Raw genomic sequence first — 20,998 nt, 5'->3', positions numbered from 1 at the left:
ACTGCATAAATATATATTATTCTATGATATAAATGCCCTGCCTTTAAAAGCCTACTGAATCAAATTTATTAAAAAGCATTGCTATGTCCAAACTTTTCTTTCATCCAATAACTTCCTCGTGCAACATATAAAAGTCACTGGCTATAAATAAATAAGAGAACCACCAATATGACCTGCAAATGAATCTTCCCTGTGTATGCTTGACAAGGTGCCATACCCATCAGTCAATAAGGGATACTGGCATAGACACAGCTGTGATACCTCCTGCTCTATCTGCACACTGCCAGTTTAGGTATCCTGATACTCTGCAGGACGTCGAGATCCAAGCCTGAAATGGAGAGCCATGACACAGACCTGTGTGTGTGTGTGTGTGTGTGTGTGTGTGTGTGTGTGTGTTTGTGTGTTTGTGTGTGTTCTGTGCATGTGTGTTTGGTGTTTTTTAAAGTTGTAAAAGAAAGCCAGCTGTACACGCCATTAGTTACTGATCAATCTAGGAGACAGTTAACATATGAGAGGGGTGGTGGGTGGTGTGTGTGTGTGTGTGTGTGTGTGTGTGTGTGTGTATGTATTTGGGGGAAGGGCAACACCAGCCCAGGCACCTGTTGAAACTTATGTTGCAAGTGACAGGCAGCATAATAATGGGTGTGTTACACCATCTAGAATAGTTGATAGCTAACTTAAATTAACCTTAAAAAAAACAAATTTCGATTTACATGTAACGTTAATGTGAGGCAAATACTGCGTGACTTTTACTAACGTTAACTTTTGACGTTACTTTCTGTCCATTTCCATACCTTTTCAAAGTAACGACTCATAAAATACTTTGCGAAAGTTACTCGAAATTAAAAATATAAACAAATGCATGCTTTCAACACACCCCTGAATAACCATAAATCGTCGTTTGCTCTAACTAATTAGCTTTCGTTGCTAACACTTGCAAACGGGAACAAACTGAAGTTGGCTAGCTTACGTTAGCAAACACGCTAGCAACGAGCATTTCAACGTTAAAACAGCTCAAGAGACCAACACAGCCACAACACCGAAAACATATCTGAGAGCCAGTTTAGTCAGATAAAGTGACATACCTTCAGTAAGACCTGTAAATCGTTTCACCCAGAGCGTCAAGGAACAGGCTAGCAACGAGGAGCCGCACCACAGTGAAATCCTGCAACGATGCTGCTGCTGCCATCTTGTTCAACGACGAGAGAGACTTTTCACACATTTGAGGCTTCAAATAACGCAAACAACGGGCTATTGCGAGAGCCAGCCGCGACCCATGGTTCCGACAGCCGTCTCAGGTGTGGCCGAGCGTTGCCGTTGTCCTCTGTTCAGGGCAGGGAAGCCGCGTTTCCAAACTTTTGCATGGTATGATACGCCGCGTCCCCGACAAAGATAGCCGCTGGCTGCTAGCTGTTGCTGCTGGTTCGGTAGCTTGTTGCTTCTCCGCATGTGTGGAATGTTGGGGAGGGGAGAGACAGAGACAGAGACAGAGAGAGAGACAGGGACAGAGAGACACAGGGAGACACACACACACACACAGAGAAATAAACTATAAACGTCCCTGTGACAACTGATTAAAACATTTATCTTCAGTGATCTCTCAACGTTATAGTATAGAATTACGGAAGCATACACGGATTAAAGCTAAAATGAAAAAGTCTTTTTTTTTTTTAAGATTTAAAATTTAGCAAACTCCAACACAAAACTTGAGCAGGGAAATAGATGCATGTAGATGTACACGAATGGAAAGAGTGACAGAAAGTTTGGCTAAAATTTGGCTTGAATTAGTAAGAATTAGGGGTGACTCATAATAGTTTTTCAGGGCCGAAACCTATACCAATACCGCTACAGATTATAAGTACTTAATGAAACCGAAAACCGATATTTGCATACCGATTTGCATATACAATGAAAATGAAAATATTTCAGTCGAAATTTAGAATTTGGAAGATGACAAACTCCAACACAAAACTTTGTTTAAATGTCTTAAGTAGATGTTTATTAAAAACTGAAACTTTTAACTTCATGTACAGCAAGTGCCCAACAACAATGTGTGTATATATATATATATATATATATATATATATATATATATATATATATATATATATATATATATTCTTTACTACTTTTATTATCTATTTTACCCTATTTTCTAATATTGTTATTTGGGTTATCTGTTGTTAATTTTATTCAATTGCTCTTTGGCAACACATGTCAAATGTCCTGCCAATAAAGCCTATTGAATTGAATTGATTAAAAAGCACTGCTATGTCCAGACTTTTCCTTCATCCATTAACCTCCTCATGCAACATGTAAAAGTCACTTGCTATAAATTAACAAGTGAACTGTTGATTTTGTTTATACAGTTTGTGTAGTTTGTACTTACTGTATTATGTGTGATGACTGAATAAAAACACTACAAAAAACAATTAAATAAACTTAAACGCCTATGTGAATGTATGCTTGAATTTAAAGTGTTTAGGTGTTTATATAATCACCTGTTGAGCTGTATTCATATTAGTCTAATTTACTGAACACCTTTAAAATCTGCCCACATACATCCAATGATTGAACTGTATCTCATCTTGTCATACACATGGCTGGATTTTCAATCAAGAAAAGTGCGCAGCTGCCCCGGGTCTCAGGTTCACTGTGTGTCAGTTGGCTTTGGTAATTTGATAATTGTAAATTCACGAGACAATTGCATGAACTATAATATCAAATGCATTATTACCTAATGGTGTGACTGTATCTTTTGGCTGGGCTAGTTCTAATAATTGGTGTAATTATGTAATGTCATGTAATTATTATTTTAGTTCAAGTACAGAAATCTTACTAGAAAATGACTTTGGTTGATTTTTAAGTCACCTATTAGAATATTACTTGAGTATAAGTCATAAAGTATATGATATTTACTGTACTTAAGTATCAAAAATAGTTTTATTAGGCCTGTATTAAATGTACTTAAGTATTGACAGTAAAAGTACAAGTAAATGCTGTTAATAACAAAGCAAGCGGTCAGAATTTTGAGAATTATGGAGTATACTTCTTGGTAACATACACCACCTTAAAAATGCAGCATATTTTACAGTTGAAGAAAATCAAGGTCTTGTTTACAACTTAAAAGGATGTTAAGAAATCCAGTGTTTCCGTCCCTCCCATTCCTTCATTAATACGCCCATCAATTCCTCCCTTTCTCCTGTCTCCCTTCCTTCCCTATGTTTTATGTAGCTAAAATATGGGGAAATGTATAGGAATAACAGTATCCTTTACATTTTATTTAAGGTAATGATGTGGAGTAAAACTAAAAGTTGAAAGAAATATAAAAACACAAGTAAAGTACAGATACTCCCAAAAGAACTTAAGCACTGTCATGAAGTATTATTACTTAAATAAAATAAAATACAATTACACCACTGCAAACAACTTTATTTTAGTTTATGTTGTGCTGGCATGGTGCAAAATTCCTAATAAAGCTACCACAAACAAACTGACACAAAAAAACACACAGGTAATATTACAACAGCACAAGAAAACTGGTTGTTCGTGGGTATCTGGTGCAGTGGCGGCCTAAGGGGAGGCCAGAGGGGGCCACGGCGGGCCTGATGCAAATTCTGCCTCCTCTACCCCAAAGATAGAGATGAGATAAACTAGAATACCTAAAGCATCCATTGCTTTACCAATCATGTCAACATAACTTGTTGGGAGGGGGTTAAATAAGGCTCTAAATATTGGTGAGGGAACAACTGACATGGCAGCCTGTTGTCATTCTGAAGTTGTCAAATACCACGGCTTTTGCAGTGCTGTCGATGTAAGATCCCGATGCCTAAAGCCACCTTTCACATCTGCATGATACGCTGCTGGATGTTGTCAGCTGAGAACGTGGCCGGACCGAAGCGTTTGCAGTGTTATTATATACTGCAGGACTGCTGGCGACATCATTACCAGCTTACGGTTAAAGTAATTAACACAATAATGTATCAATAATTACAGCCAATGATATAATATAGATTATTCTGAAATGGGCCAAATTCTGCATAATGATTACTTTTAGTTTTGGTACTTTAAATAAATTTTGATGCTAATACTGTTGTACTTTTACTCATGTAAAGATTTGAATGTAGGACTTTTGTTTGTAACAGAGTATTTCTACACTGTAGTGTTGCTACTTTGACTCAAGTAAAAGATGTGAATACTTCTTTCAACATTGGTTAATGTCATACCGTTTGAATAAATGTGTCAAGAATGTGAGTGAAAGGTCTTCCAGGACTTTTTCACAACAGACATTTTGACCTGTCACAGTAAAAACACGTGTCTCTAAAATTATTCAGTATTCACACCTGCGCTTTTATACTGTGACATGTCCAAAGTCAGCTACAGAAAAACTGCTTTTCCATTAGAAAATCTACAAATCCAGAAAGAAATGCACAAACTGTAGTCAGTAACCAGGTTTTGGGATGTAACTGCTCTCTGACTGGGTCAAATGCAGGGAAGGCCTTTCGCCAGAGATCAGTTAAGTAAAACTTCTTACTCTCATGTGGCTTACAACACTGCCATCCAAAATTACATCATATTATACCATCAAATACTTGTAAGGCCCCATCACTTAACAGAATTTAACAAATGTGGACAAACGTCCAATTGAATCAGACAAAAACATGCAAGAGCTCACACCACCAAGCTGAACTGGGCCAAGTTTGCATTTAAATTGGGACTCACAAAAGATCATTAAAATTCCCAATCGCTCACACACTTTTGTTCAGCTTGTCTCATCTTGCACTTATTAGATTGTTCTATTTGTAATGGGGCTCGTGTGGCTCACGTGTTCAAACACATACGAGAAGTTAAACACTTTACAGTCGATGGTCCGTCATTGAGACAGTAACTTAGAAATGTAGTGAAATGGAAGTAACAGTTCATTTGTTGCTCATTTAGGGCTGTTATGAAATTATTCTGCTTCTACAAAAACAGCAGAATATACCAGAATTGTGTGTATTAATGATTAAACTGTTACATCAGATTAATTGGAGTTCTGGTTCCACCTAGTGTCATGTATATAAACTACATGCAGGCAGTTTGGTGGAGAAAATGATAGTTTTTTTCCACACAATATTTAAATGTTTTTTTGACTGAAAACAAGTCAGAAAACCAGCCAATAAAGCTAGAGTACAATGTCAGGATGATGGTTAGTCACTACTAAATCACTGCGTAAAGAAATGGCCAACAAATTACAAACCTAAAAGGTCATCAACGTAAAATGATTTAGTCTTTGATTTCAAAAAAAGGTGTTTAATGAAGAAATTATCCAGGCCAACGAACCACTAGAGCCCTTGAATCTCATAAAAGCACACCAACAAAAAGCAAAACCAACAGCAAATTGAGAGATGAAAGAAATGACTCAGCTGTGTGGAACAAACAATGCTTTTATTGGCATTTTGGATGAACATTCAAAGACAAACAGTGTGATTAATGCGACCAGTCAATGATCATGTGTTATTCATTTGGAGAACAGGCAACGTCATCCTGCCTGGATTAGTGAAGAAACATTACAACCACTGTTAAGTATTCGGTGGTGAGATGAGTGTGTGAAATATTACACAAAACAAAGTGTTTGTCAAAAGTAAATATTCTAAACATCTTATAAACCATCAGAAATGTTATAAATAAATCAACACAATTTAAAAACTAAATAACAGTTAAACAGATCAACAGTTCAAGTTGGTCCATAACACCAGTCTGGCTTCCTTTGAGTACACATCACTTTATCCTGGTTCTTTTCCTTAAAACTAATGTACTGCAAAATACCGTATTTGTGCACAAAAGTCTACATACCCTTTATTTTCATGTTGCCATATGGCTCAAGTTTTTTGTTTGTTTGTTTCAAAAGTAGGAAGTTCTTCTTGTTATATGAGCATGTTGCCTATTTATTTTTAAAACATACTATATTATAATTTTGGTCACATTTTGATACTGCATGGAAGAGCCCCTACAGTCCCGAAAGGTGATATTTTATTTTGTGTACACACGTTTTTTAACTTGTGTTAAAAAGTAATTATCTTGTGGGAAATAGTTTTTATCTTATGCACACATGGTCAATATTTGTTCCCACAAGCTCATTTACTTGTTCCCACAAGACAATAACGAGTTCCCAAAAGACAGTAACTTGCTCCCACAAGAAAATTAGTTTGTTCCCACAGGATAATTAATTAGTTCCCACAATAAAGTGATTCCAGAGGATAATTAACTTGTTCCCACAGGATAACTAACGTGAATTGCTGTATTTCAGATCTTTTAATTCCTCATGCGCCAGTATTGAGATTAAGATCTTAAATTAGACAATGATACATTTGATAAGCAATTTTGACATACATGTGTTTATAAGGATTTCTTCCAGTTTTAATTCAGTTTGGCAGAGACCCGAAACAGACTTAGTGAAGATGCTTACTGACGCATATGTTCAATTACAAATCCAGTGTATGTTTTCATTTTTAATCCGCTGCAACAAACACATACCAAAATGTTCTGTTACTCGAAACCAAGTAAATCTTGCAAGCCCGAATAAGAATTATTTGATCTCAAGCAAAGATGTGAAGTGTAATGAGTTTCTGTATCCACTGTAACCGCTTACAATTGCAGTGTAAAAGACAGCATGCAGTCACCTGTTATATTGGTCATTCTCTTTAACGTGTTTTTGCTCGACTGATTCAACTGCGTCAGCAGCAGAGATTGAAAACTGTCACGTCTTTAGTACAGAATACTTGGCCAAAGTTTGTATTTATCAAATGTCTTTGTGCAGGTCTCAGTTTTCCTATGAGTGATGCATATTGAGTGCTACTGTTATCAGAGTGCAAGCACTTCATCAGCGTTCTTAGACTAGGAAATGACTCCCGTCTCTGCCAGTATTCACTGTAATAGAGCTCCGTTATGAGTCATCAGGAGACACTGGTCAGGCAAATTCTGTTAAAGGAGATTTGTTTGATAAATGCTTTATAATCTGATGATTAAGGTTTCATACTGGTCCCCTTTCAACAACATCCTTTGTAAACTTGCATGCCCTTACATTAGAGAGCAATGTCACCGTTTCTTTGGAGTTTTACTGAACATTTCTCACAAACACCACCAATTTTTGCAAGCATGTGTTCTTTTTGCATCCCATGCAAGATGAGTAATAAGAATTATTCATTTTCTGTCACTGAACACAAGAGCTGCAAGTGTATCGCTTCATCCATCAGTTAGCTTGTTTGTGTTATTGTGTGACTTTGTTGTTTAAAAGGGTTTGTTTAGACTCACCAAAGTCACACGATAACAAAAACAAGCAACTGCTGGAGGAAGCAGTAGACAAGCAGCTCCTGTGTTCAGCGAGATAAAATTACTGTTTTTCTCAAAGGAGTCGAGTGGTTTTGATGAGAGCATAAATGGGGAACTAAAGTCGCTAATGGCTTCTCTGTCAAAAATAGGCTGTCTGACAGAAAGTTAAAGCACTAAAATACTCTCAATATAGCGTACACTTGACATGTATTTATTGAAGAGATTCATGAGACGGAAAGACTGACTTTTCACCTAAGACTGAGAAAGGACGTTTACATCGCAAGATGGATAAAATGGAGGACATATTTATAGGAACGTGTCTGGTGGCTCGCCGCGCCAATCCTCACTTCTTGAAATATAACTTTCCCCTTTTTTTGGCTGTCTGTTTTGTTAATCAAGGTAAATGATTTGTAATTTATTAAGTGCTGTAATAGGCCTCTTGCTTACAGCTCATAACATGGTATGTCTGTTATCCAGATATGATGATTGTCATAATGCCTGGCAATCTTCCTCATGCTTTGTTTTCTTGAAAAAAGGAAAAAATAAACCAAAGTGTCAAAAAATATATCGTGTACACTTAAAATTATATTGATAACTTTTAGGGGGGGCTTTTTTTAGGTGGCTAAAATGCGTTTTGTTGCTGACCTCCATCCACAGCAGTACCTCCTACAACCCCACATCAAAAAACCTGACCTATCTAATTTTAAGTAAGATAACCTCTTTCAGAATTAAGATCAATCTTTCATTCATTGTCCGTAACCGCTTGTCCTCATAAGGGTCATGGGGGGGGGCTGGATTGGGGAAGAGGCAGGGTACACCCTGGACAGGTCGCCAGACTATCGCAGGTCAGGATTAAGATCATAGATTTTTCAATTTTTTACTGCACCTTATCATTTTTTTTTAAGATTATTTTTGGCCTTTATTTAGGACAGCAAGCATGAAAGGGGGTGAGAGAGGGGGTGACATGCAGCAAAGGGCCGCACTCAGACTCGAAGCCTCTGTACATGGGGTGCCAGCTCTACCAGGTGAGCTACTGGGCACCCCACACCTTATCATATTTTAAATGCTAAATATTGTTTTAATACTGGTTCTAAAACACGAGTACTGCATTGGCTTGGATGTCAAACTATCCGAATGATACCAAGCCCTGCTAGTAATACTTGAAGGCAACTTAATGACAGATGGCTGGATGGTTGTGAGGCCTGAGATTATCAAATAAGCAACACTGCGAGTTAATGCAACTGAGATGGCAGCCGGCATTTTTTGATTACAGTGGTTTGTGGTGCACACTCGGCGGGGGGAGCTGGCTTTAGCCGCTGAATACAGATCTTCCTCAACTCGTTTCTCTAAATCTTAACTGTTACTAGTGAGGGGAAAATTGCAAAACTACAGAGCACTCTCCATATCACTCATGTTTACGTCTCTGTGCCGGGACTCTCTACCGGTGTCAGTATGTTATGGAGAATTTTTTGGTAGAATGGGGAGAAGACCAGCTTGTTGAAGTTGATGAGGCGACTGAAGCGAACAGCGAGCTCCTTCAGCTCCCTGCTGACTGGAGCCAGACCTCCCGGCAGGGGAGGAGGGGTCTTATGTTGGCTGGACTCCAGGGAAGCCAGGAGGTAGTTCTGAACCCGAGACTCTGGGAAGACAGGAAAAGAGAGGAGAAGAGATCTCGGTCAGTGTTTATAAAACACAGCCAACCGTAAACTATCGGCTACGTCATCACGTGTCAATGCTCTTACCCATCAGTTTGCGAATTGTGTTGTCTGGCTGGACGATTGCTGAGATTTGTCCCTTTAGAGCGCTCTTTCGGTCAGCTGAGAACGGAGAGTAGCCATGCTGGCTTAGACACTGACTGAGCTCAACACAAAGTTTCTCCCCGAGGGTTGCTAAGGCCTCCTGTGCACTAAAAGACCTTGGGACAGGAAGGAAGACATAAAATAAAGCAAAACAACTTGTAAATCTGACGCTAGCTATTCATTGTTTTTTCTTTGTTTTTTGGTCACTTATCAACAGTTTGTGTGTAAACCGTGTCAGAAGACATGTTGTTTATTTACTATGAAGGATGCAAGTAAAATATATTGATAAAAATGCATGTGAGCTGAAAAATTGAGTGGTTAAAAATTGATGAAAATAGAGTGATAAATTATTGAGTGATTTAATTCAGATAATTAAAACAAAAAAAAGCCCTGTGACAGCCGGTGGATGAGCAGAGCAAATTAGTCCCCGCTCTCTAGAGCCCCTAGCTCATGAGCGAACACCTGCTGCCGACCCCCACTAGCAGGTGAGCGGGGAGCTTTGGGCAACTGCAACACTGAAAGAAGCCAAGCATCTTTTATCTGCACACGCTGCACAGACACATAGCTGGCTGAAAAGCGGAAAAGTTTCCCTTTCAGAGCCAAAAACACAAGAGCAGTTAGTCAGCAGGCGTGTCCTTGACTGACAGCCTGGGCAGAAGCAACAAAACATTTCTTGCTGTGAAGGATGGATGTCAGTTAGGTGTTGTAAATAATGAATGGCAGACAATTTAACCCTTTGAAACCTGGATCCACATACATTTTCTTGTGTTGTGTTCAGATGACTTTCACAATCATTTTAGGTTATGAAACATTAGCAAATTAGTTTAATTTCTTTCAAAAACATGGTGAAAAAGACAAACAGCTAGTTGGCATGAAATTAATCTAAAATTGACCTAAAAATTAGCTAGAAAAAGAAAAAGAAAAAACAAGAGAGAGGAAGAACTGTTTAAAAAATATCAAATAATTAGGGAAAATATCAAGAAAACTGTATTTATAATTCTATATATAAAATTAGGTAACAACAAGTTTATTATTATTATTATTATTATTATTATTATTATTATTATTATTAATGGTAGTAGTAGTAGTAGAAGAATATTTTAATTATTGTTATTATTTTAATGGAATTATTGAAAAAAATATTATTTATAATTATTTATTTTACCACTTTTTTCAGGTCATTTTCTATTTTAGTTATCTTGCCTTTTTTTCTTTTTTGCTAATGTTCAGTAATTTTATTTAAACTTTTTATTTATTTTTTGTGAATTTTTGGGTCATTTCTTATAACCCTTTGCCTTCTTTCAATAAATGTGAAAGAAATCAGGCCAATTTGCTCGTGGTTCAAAAAGGGACTTCAAATCACTTTATAATTTATTACCCTATTTTTCAATTCACACACTTTTGTTATTCCATTTTTTAATTTGGATGCATCATCACCTTCTTCTTTTGCCTACCATAATTTACAAATCCAGCAGACACTTGCATTTGGAATCGTGCGTCTACTTGGCAAATGTAATATTTACTTGTTATGGTCGATTATTAAAATCTGTTTTGGTCCCCAATAACTCCTAAGAAAAATATGACTGTTTGATTGTTAATTTTTCATTCTTACAGAATTATGTTTACCAGCTGATGTTGTGTGTCAGCAGTTAGAAGCAAGTCTGATAAAAGCAGATTCTGCAGGCTGCGAAACCAAAACTCCCTGAGAGCTGAGGGGAACCGCCAGGTGATAATTCACTGTGAATTCTTCACTACAAGTGACTCACTCACATGTAGTCAGTTAATCTAAAGTAATATAAAAATACAAATCAGTATGGTTTAAAGGTCATCGGATCCTGGGAGTAGAAAACCCCAAAGATGTCTGAATCATCAAGATAAAGCTATGGCAGTTAAAGCACTGGTACTCACGGTGTGTGCATGTCTGCAAGCATGACACTGACAGTGTTTTTAAGAGTCTCCATTAGCCCCGGCAGGCCTGAGATCGCCTCTCCTGTGGTAGTGTAGATGATGAGGAGCAAAGAGGAGAGCAGAACTAACTGCTCAACCTCCTGTTGCATCTCCTGGAACCGAACCTGATCCATCAACACCGTCTACAGAGATGAAAAGAGGAGAAATGTGATTAAAACACAAGAGACCAAACACAAAAAATCACATGGGGCAGAACGTGTTAAAAAGGCATACAGCTGACAGGGAGTCACAGTGACAGGCTTTAGGACTGGCTGAATTTACACTGCCTGTTCAAGGTGGGAACATCGCACCACTAAAGCTGCCTCGCTGTTCTGTATATAATGTCTGATCACGGAAAGGGGGGCAGAGATGTCTCACCTCTGAGCCGTGAATGAAGGAAGTAATGGCGCTGAAATGATGGGCACACTCAATCTTAAAATGGTGAGCACCATGTTGCCACGGTTTCAAGACTAAATGACAGGTTTCCTTAAAAGGTGTGAAACTGTGTGCAACAGGCTTATGTTATGTTTTCTCCCATTTGGTGGTTGTGTCAGAGGTAAACCCAATCAGCAGCAACATGAAAAAAACAAATGAAGTTATATCTTTACTTATTCTAATACTATAATTTTTTTTTTATTTCACACTTGCTTTGGAAATGTAGACTAGTAAAGTCCCTTTGAGTTGTACTAAATTAGACCCCGCCCTATTAAAAGGCAGCACGCCTGCATGACACAACTGCGTGTTAAACGCACCAACATTTCTGTTTGACTATACATTTTGCAAGGTTTTGTAGGGGCTGAACGCAGCCGAGGTCGCTGTAAAAGCAGGAAAGACATGACCACAGATGGGGAGGTGTGATGTTTTGATTATGGATTATGTTGACGACCACAACGCAGGAGATTTTAAAAGCAGCTGTTGAAATTCAAGGCTGCTTCAAAGAAGCAGAACAGTGGCCGTAAATGTCTGCAAACTGGGAAAATAATGATATTTTATTTCTCCTTACCTTCAAAGCAAAAGACAAGATTAACTGCTGTATAACAGAGGAGGTAAATTATGCTATTGACACGTTAATGCCATTGTTGTTGTTTAGAAAGTGCTCCACATGTGTTTGTTTGTCACACTGTTGTGTTACATGTCACGGCTGTCACACCTCTTTTTTATTCTGCAAAGCTGTGTCGCAGCGTGTACTCACACGCAGGAGCGGAGTGATGCTGCCGTTGACTGGTTCTGTGTAAAAATGTAAAGGAGGCATACAAAAGATACCTTGTAGTGGCCCTACAGTGCAATCTCGGTTGTGTCTACCTCTGGGAAGGGGTCGGACGCGTGGTCCCACCTCAGCAGGCGTAGATAGGCGTGATTATGGACATTAACGGGGAGGAGTGAGGGAGGGTCAGACGCAGCACAAGAACCATCCGCCCCGGCTTCTCTCAGGCATCTCACTGTGTCCTCAAGCCACTTCTCAGTGTAGTCTAAGGCATCTAAAGAACGGATTATATCGTTTTTTTCAGCTTTACTGCACACAGTGAATTCTTGTTATCACTTCGCATGCTGAAACAAAGACAATGTAACATCCATCCATTTGCCTGCTTTGTGAAGAAGTCGCCCAAATTCATAAAGTTCCTTCAACTATGAAGTTTCATCATTTATGCATGCAAAGTCAAGCACATGTACTTCAGTTTCTCACAATGTACAAATATTAAAAAAAATAAGATTTTACTGTCTTTCGTTTAATAAAACATGTCAACACAGAAATGTAGGATGCTTAATTAGAGGCGAGAGTAGCAGAAGTAGATAGAGGGAACGACTTCTGAGAAAGTCATTACTAGCAAATCAAAGCTGTCAGTAAATTTCATTTGAATTTCATAAACAACATCTGGTTTTGTTTTAAGGTACGCAATAATTGGATGGCTGCAGCATCACTGCAATGCTACAAAGAAGTAAAAAATAGGCCATGGTTCTATTTTTCAGGTGCAAGCAACTTCTCAAGGCAAATCTGTACGTGATCTACAGAGTGTTTCATCTGCATACAGGCTTAGATCGACCTACAGATGCTCAAATATGCAATTTTTTAAAGCATGAATAATATATATAATATGACTTGTTTAATGGAAGAAAGATTCCCTACTGGGGTGTTTCTCCAGGAAATCCTGGAACTTGCTCCTCTCGTACTCAGCCGACTGTTGCATCAGATGAGGCCTGATGCTGGTCAGTGCAAAGTTCGCCATGTCCACCTTCATCAAGTCCAGCACAGAGAATATCGCCCTGGGAGAGAGGAAGGTGGATTAAAGCACCAAACTTTAAACTGTGAGCAATCATACTACTACATCATCCCTGACACTGCCTTTACATGCCTTTATTTACGTATATATGCTACTTTTGTAATGTATTTGTATGTTGTGTTGTACTGCAATGCTTACTGAAAAATTGGAAGCATTGCAGTACAACACTGTATGCATTGCATGTCACATTTTTTTTCTGTATTGATGTGTGTGTGTGTTTATACAGATTGACCTGTTCTTGTTTTTGTCAATTCTTGTTTGATTAGATTGAGGTGTGTAAGGTGAATATTGTGGCAGAAACTTGGGATAGTCATGTTAAAACATATATCTTTTAAAAAAAAATAAATGTAAAGACTGTGGTAGGATTTGATAAGTATTCACTTCCTCCGACTCCTTTCCGGACATGAAATACTCATGTTTGTTTACTGAATATGTCTGACGGGCAGATCTGACTAAACAACTAAATCTAACAACTTAACTGTCTATGGAGCATCTCCAAACTTCATACTCAATGACGTCACAAGTTTGAGACTAACTTCTCTGGTTTCTGGCTTCAAGAGAGAAGAACCACAAATACTGATTGAACTCTCCAAGGCCATGGACGTGTTCCTAATTTAGGTGGTGTTCCCCTTTAAGTCTATCATCCTCTGTTATACAGTCACTCCAGAACAAGCTGACTTCTGCACCATAATGTACTGGAATGAAATTACATAATCTAAAAATAAACTCAGGCCTGGGACATGCAGGGCTAATAACAGTCTCTCTCTTGTCTCTTGGCTTACTTGAGCAGTGGCACAACATCGGTGATCTCCTTTAGTTTATTGATGTCGTCATCTCTGCAGGGGGCGCACAGCGAGCCCATCATCCCAACAATAAATTGGGACAGCTGACTGATGTCGAGCGCGCCGTTCTCTGCCTGCTGCTGGATTAGAGGCAGGTCGAGAACCTCCTCGATACGGGAGCGCAGACGGCCGTGGCCCGGCAGCAAGAAAGACAGCAGTGTCTGAGTGAGCAGGGAAATAGATGATTACAGACGGACAGGAATGGAAAGAGAGAGTGATCGAAAGAATTAAAGTCTCTGGAAATGTGGCTTGAAATAGTAAGAATTAGGGGTCGACCCATAATAGTTTCTCAGGGCCGAAACCTACACTGATACCGATACAGATTATAAGTACTTAATCAGACCGAAAACCGATTTGCTAACCGATTTGCATATACAATAAAAATGAAAACATTTCTGTGGAAATTTTGAATTTGGAATACAATAAACTCCAACACAAATCTTAACTATTTTTCATCATTTTCCGGTTCAAAGATTTTCTGGGTGGGCCTGAAACCATAGCTCGATGATGCACTAGAGCTATACTCAGCATAACTCCGCCCCTGACAACGTAGCAGTATAAAACGAGAAGTATCATTAGCATAGTCCCACGATTGGGCGTGGCCTCCGCTCCTCCGGCGGAAACCCCCCCAGCGTTTCAGATCAGAGAATACTGTGCATTTTTCATGATTTTGAGACCTTTTACATAATGGCGATTTTTTTGGTCATTCAAATTTGGTAAGGTGTTTAATAACACATCTTTCTGTGATGTGACAAACTCACTTAAACCCCGGGCTTTAAGTTCATTAAACCGTCCGTCTCCCCCGACAGAGTTCCTAGAGCGCGTTCTGACATCCCAGAGTACGATGTCCTGGATAACTGAATGGTACATTTCAACAGCGCTCCGAATTTACCAACAGTCCACTTCGAGTATTTCTGAATTGTTATCGAAAGGAGCGTTGAGAGATTGAACTTTGGCATGTAAATTAGTATCAACTAGCACCGGACTTTGAATTTTTATTGGCTTTATCCATATTACGTGATACGGATCAGGGATAACCAAGCCCAAATCAACCCAGCTTCAGAAAAGTGAAAAACTTAAAATGACAATATTTCAAATGACATATATTAATAAAGTTTTTGGTGATTTGGGTTCCCAGAAGCTTTAAGGGATAGATATTGTATGATCCGTAGGCATATAGTAAAACCGAGCATCCATGACCTTCTCAAAATACAAACAACTGTGGGATTATCTCTGAAGAGAGAAGGTGGCAGCTAAAATAAGCATTTGCTGAGTTTTGGTTTGTTTGCTGAATAACCTCGGCCTCACCTCTTTGATCTCAGCCAGCAGTTTAATCGAGTGTCCGTACGTCGGCGGATCCTCCTTTAACTGAGCCTCCAAACAATCCCAGAATGCCTTGTGCACAATCTCCTTCACTCTGCGCTCCAAACTGTACAGGGGCACAGCGGGGACGTTTACTTCTACAGCAAGACAGACTTCAAGGTCAGTTACTGTATGTGATTCAACTCTCACCTCCCCTCAGGAAGCTCTGCAGGTTTGACTTGAAAAGCGTGGTTGACCATTATCTCATGAGCCAGAGCCATGTTGGTGACTCCTTTAGCCGTCTCCATCAGCTCCTCCACAGAGACAAACCTGGGGGGGCTGGCTGTGAGGGAAATGCATCTTTAAATGATTTTAGTTGAAAAGAATTACACATCAGAGTGTACTTTCTTCCCAAAGTTATCAAACAGAACTTTTGTAGAGAAGAAATAACGCTATTTCCCTCCCAACAAATTGCATTCGGACTCATTTGCAAACAGAGTGCATTATCTCTTACTTCCAAGTGGATTTAGCGTGACTGTCGTGAAAGCAGGTACGCAACAACTACAAGTTGTATTAATCCCTTCAAGTGATCCTTCAGTGTATCTACAAAGCACTCTGTTTAGCATACCTGCCATCAAGTGAAGTTTCTATTCTTACACCTAAAGGATAATCCAATTTAAAACTGAGCAAGAGGTGAGAGCAAGAAGAGAAACATGAGCAAGAAGTCACATTGTCATGTGGTTATCTATTTAGCACTATACCAGTGAAACTAAACTTATCGCCACACATCAGGGGCTTAACAAGGATCTCTGTCAGGGAGTGCAGGGGATCCTCCACTGGTACTTTTTTGATAAACAAGCTCCATTTTGATGCTGTTTTATGCACTCTGGCACCTTATGTATACTAAAAGTACAAAAACAATTCCCAGTGTGAATCACTTTATTTTTATTATTAATTAGAAGATGGTTGGGGGGCCACCCAGCACACTACTGGGGGGCAGAGTTGGTTTCACTGATCCATACAATCATCACATTTTCAGGATGGGAACACAAGTGTCAACAATTCAGTGTCCCCTTTTTTTTTTACTGTGTTGTGACATGGAATAATGGCCAGAAACGTGCTTTTTTTTTTTTTTTTTTTTTTTTTGCAGAGCATTATAATGTCACAGTGTCACACTTTGACCTTTTGGATGCAAAATGTCATCACTTTGTCATCATATTCTACTAAGTGCATCTACTATTTGTGTCATTTTCTTTACGATGAATGTATGTTCATGTTTTGTGAGGTCACAGTGACCTTTAAGCACCAAAATCTAATCAGTCCATTGTTAAGTCCAAGTATGTTGTGTTAACAAAAATGAGATGGAAGTACAGACAACACAAAAACACAATCAGGCCTACGCTGTTGCCAGTGAAGAGACATGAGAATTGTGATGCATGTTGCAGTGTTTTTGGACTTCTTTTTCTTGCAATTAAATTGCAGTAGCAAGTAAAAATTGCAGAAATAGTTGCTCTTTTTGAATAATTCATTGAAAATTGTCTGACATGAACTTCAGCTCTCTTAGCCTCAGTTAGGATAAGGCTAAGAAAGCTGCAGTTGATGTCTGAACATAGCAGATCTTATGGACAGGGATTTTCACTTTGGAGGGTGTACAGTGTTAAGTGTTTGATTTTTTGTGTCGGACATAACACAGTATATTACAAACATCCCGTTTAAAGTACTTTATATTTGCAGTGTTAAGCTATAACAATCAAGCAACCATTCCTAAAACCATGGCCACAGCTAGAAATGATGCAAACAAAACTAATAATCACTTTACTGTAAACTGCAAAAAGCCATATAGTGACTGTGAATATGACAGAGAAACAGTGATGAACCACAGATGTTCGAGATCACAAAATCTACATTTTCACCCACGTGATGAAGTTTCTCACAAACACTGCAAACTGCTTTACTAATAGCAATGTGATGACTGTATATATAGCCACACCAAACTGGTCCATATCAGCTGTCAGGTTATAGTGGGGGCATGGTGAGGAGATAGAAAGAGTTAAGACAGGCGAGCACTGCAGACATCAGGAAGAGTTTATTTGCCTGAGGGAACATGCTTATGAGGCCGGATAATTCACTTCACAAGACCATGAATATTTCTTTCCCTCGGTACAAAAGGAGGGTTGTTTGTGATCACATGTAAAAACACAAGTTTGTGCTAATAAAGAACCGAGGAGACTGAAGAACTGAGCTGAGCCATTACAGAATATCAGTGATACTCAAGGTAGGGCTGCAGGCCAAATCTGGCCCCAGACAGGATGCCAGGTGGCCCCGCCAACCATTTTCTAATTCACAAAAAAAATAAAGTGATTCAAATTGGGAACTATTTTTGTACTTCCAATATACATAAGGTGCCAGAGTGCATAAAGCAGCGACAAAGTACAGCTTTTTTATCGAAAAAAGTGCAAGTGTAGGATCCCCTGCACCCCCTGACAGAGGTCCATCTAAACCCCTAATGTCCTAAAATCCAAGAACTGTCCTAAAACTCTTTAAAACTCTATAAATGTCCAAAAATCTTTGAAATGTGCTAAAATCCGAAACGGCCAAAAAATCCAAGAAATGTCCTAAAAACCCCCCCCCCCCACACACACACACAAAAGTGGAAATTATCCTAAAGTATCCTAGCAAATTTCTAAAATTCCAGAAACGTCCTATAATCCTTGAAATGTCCTAAAATCCAAGAAACATCCTAAAATTTCAGAGCCCAGAAACATATGGGGCTGCTGTGATTTGTGACTGGCCCCTGGCTTTCAGTCATTTTGCAAAAGTGGCCCCAGAGCAAAGCTAATTGAGTATCCCTGCAGTACGTGATGGAGAGCAGATGGATCCAAACTAAAGCCAAGAACTGAAAAGCTTTGTACTGCATGTCCTGGTCTAAATTCACTGAGGCCACTTTCAGCAGGAGCTTGGACGTCCTAAACCACAGTTGTCCAACATGAGTTGTGCTCTGTTGATCCAGGATGCTGGTCACCTTGACAATATCTTTATGAGCAAATATTGAATTTCTTAATCTGATTGGACTTTCTCTTGGAATGTTTCTTCCTTTACTCAAATGAAACTAGGATTAAAAACACATGCTCTCTGTTTTTAATCAGTCCAGCTGGAGTTCCCATCTGAAATCTAAAAGTTTCTCACCTTGAGGAGTGTTCCCCCTGTGCGGGCTTGGAGTATTTGCGCGGACTCTCTTCCTCACTGCCTCCTCTGGAGCATCCTGCGTCCTCTCCTCCTTTGACTCCTTGTCTCCTTCACCCTCACGGTGGTCTCCCTCCTTTGGCATGCTAAAGTCAGCAAGATAACATTCAATGTCAACAATTGCAATGAAGATGCATTCTATCAAGTGCTGAAAGTCTGTAACATATATGATGCTGTGATACTCAATTTGTGGCCTGTGGGCCAAATCTGACCCCCAATAGATTGTCAGGTGGCCCCCCAACCATTTTTTCATTCACAATAAAAATAAAGTGATTCACACTGGCAATTGTTTTTGTACTTTTAGTATACATAAGGTGCCGGAATGCATAACGTGGCATCAAATTAGAGCTTTTTTATCAAAAAAAGTGCCAATGCAGGATCTCTCGCCACTGACAGAAGTCATTGCTAAGTCCCTAATGTCCTAAACTCCTAGAAGTGTCCTAAAATCTTAGAAACATTCTAAAATCCAAGAAACATCCAAAATTTGAAGAAATGCCTGTTAAATCAGAGAAATGTCCCAAAATCCAAAAAAATGACTTTAAATCCTAGAAATGTCCCCAAATCCAGAAATGTCCTAAAATCCTAAAAATGTTCTAAAATCCAAGAAACAGCCAAAATACAAAGAAATGTCCCAAAATCCTAGGAAAATCCCAAAATCCGAGAAAGGCCTGTTAAATCAGAGAAAAGTCTCAATATCCATGAATTGACTGTAAATCACAGAAACGTGCTAAAACCCAAGAAACATCCAAAATTACAAGAAATGTCCTAAAATCCTAGAAAAATCCTAAAATCTGAGAAATGTCCATTAAATCAGAGAAACACCCTAAAATCAAACTAATGACCTTAAATCCTAGAAATGTGCTAAAATCCAATAAAATGTCCCAATATCCTAAAATCCTAAAAACTGGGGCTGGTGCAGGTGCCCCTGCCGTGGCCTCCTGTCATTTTGCAAAAGTGGCCCCAAAGAAAAGCAAGTTGAGTATCCCTGCTGTATGTTGGGCGAGTTTGTTCGTGATTTTTCTAGTTAATAATGCAGTATTGCTGCATCGATACAAAGCATTTGTGAAGTGATGGTGTTTCATGTTTACAGGACACGAGGAGAGATGCAGGTTTTTTGTTGTGATCTACAGATGATGACATCACCTAGACTCAGAGAGGAGGGGAGGGGGAGTCTGCGCGACGCTAAACTGACAGACCACGACAGAGGTAAACAGAACAAAGCCTCGTGCTCCTGTGGTGTGTCGTTACACTCGTGTTTACAGTAACGTTACTAACCTTGCTGCCGGCGGCTCCGAGGAAACAGACGGGTTAGCTGTGGAGCTCAACTTATCTACCGTTAGCTTTCTGTCAACAACAACAACAAAGCCCTGTGACACAGCTACTCAGTCATAACCCGCCATAGAGAAATTATCTCTGTTTAAGATGTATTCACAACTTCACCACTGCCGGACACCGTCTTCAACAAAGGGAAGGCTTTGTTTCATCCTAAAAAATCTCCAGTTTGTTCACGTCGCAGCCTTCCTCTGATGGGGCGCCGCTGGCTGACGGACTCTTCCGGTACTGGGTGGGGCTAACATGACGTGGCAGTCGAGCCCACTCCCGCACGCGCGCGCACAAATTTTGGATGTGCTATGATAAAGACACATGGAGCCCAAAAATTAATAAATATATAGATCGTGGACCAAAAAAAAAAAAAAGTGGAATAAAATTCGACTGTTCTGGAAAAACTAGTGAAAAAAATGATGGTGAGAGAAATAGATGGTGGGCCAAAAAAAAAAAAGTGAAAAAAAAAATATCTACATGGTGGAATAAAATTCAACGGTGAAAAAGATATGCTGCTAGGGATAAAAACCTATGGTGAAAAAATAGATGATAGAAAAAAATGCTGGTGAGAAAAATAAATGGTAGAAAGAAAATGATGGTAGAAAAAAAATTATGGTGGGGAAAAAAATAAAAAATAGATGGAAAAAATGTGTGGTGTAATTTTATTTTTTTAAACAGGTAGTGGAAAAAAATAAATGGTGAAAAAATGATGCTGGAAAATTAAATGGTAAATAAAAGAAATTAGATGGAGAAAAAAATAGATGATGAAAAAAATAGATGGAGAAAAGATTAGATGGGGGGGAAAAATAGGTGATGAAAATAAATTGATTGTGGAAAAAAGTAGTTCTTGGGAGAATCCAAAAGTTTTAAGGGATTAAATTTTTCTCCATCATCTATTTTTTTAATCTCCCCCATGTCCCCTTTAGATGTTTCATACGATTCAAGCATCAAA

At 38.9% G+C, this 20,998-nt stretch overlaps 2 protein-coding genes across 2 annotated transcripts in view; both read right to left on the bottom strand.

The window, feature by feature from the left end:
* Window positions 1-1,463, bottom strand: part of LOC121950195 (homeodomain-interacting protein kinase 3-like) — a 39,565-nt gene extending 38,102 nt beyond the window's left edge. Inside the window, 1 exon segment of the mRNA XM_042496120.2 lies at window positions 1,086-1,463. The gene's annotated coding sequence lies outside the window, so the exon portion shown is untranslated.
* A 3,945-nt stretch (window positions 1,464-5,408) lies between these two features.
* On the bottom strand, window positions 5,409-20,293 carry tcp11l1 (t-complex 11, testis-specific-like 1). Its single transcript, XM_088079779.1, has 10 exons — window positions 19,999-20,293; window positions 18,667-18,809; window positions 15,691-15,823; window positions 15,487-15,607; window positions 14,119-14,339; window positions 13,183-13,319; window positions 12,360-12,535; window positions 11,019-11,200; window positions 9,054-9,226; window positions 5,409-8,950 (listed from the first exon to the last, which is right to left on the bottom strand). The coding sequence occupies exons 2-10, from the start codon at window positions 18,806-18,808 to the stop codon at window positions 8,727-8,729; spliced, it is 1,509 nt and encodes a 502-aa protein (XP_087935905.1). The 5' UTR covers window position 18,809; window positions 19,999-20,293; the 3' UTR covers window positions 5,409-8,726.
* Between the last annotated feature and the right edge of the window lie 705 nt (window positions 20,294-20,998).

The sequence above is a fragment of the Plectropomus leopardus genome, chromosome 7, assembly GCF_026936395.1.
Source record: "Plectropomus leopardus strain MGB_pleo_1.0 chromosome 7, ASM2693639v1, whole genome shotgun sequence".
Lineage (NCBI taxonomy): Eukaryota > Metazoa > Chordata > Actinopteri > Perciformes > Serranidae > Plectropomus > Plectropomus leopardus.
Note: the sequence above shows the minus strand (reverse complement) of the source record. Positions and strands in the feature narration are given on the sequence as shown.

Excerpts from the sequence above, each read along its gene's own strand:
- tcp11l1 (XM_088079779.1), bottom strand. The coding sequence starts at position 18,808 with ATGCCAAAGGAGGGAGACCACCGTGAGGGTGAAGGAGACAAGGAGTCA. Across the intron at positions 14,340-15,486 it reads TGCTGGCTGAGATCAAAGAG|ACACTGCTGTCTTTCTTGCT; the intron begins GTGAGGCCGAGG and ends CTGCTCACTCAG. Across the intron at positions 8,951-9,053 it reads CACAATTCGCAAACTGATGG|AGTCTCGGGTTCAGAACTAC; the intron begins GTAAGAGCATTG and ends CTGTCTTCCCAG.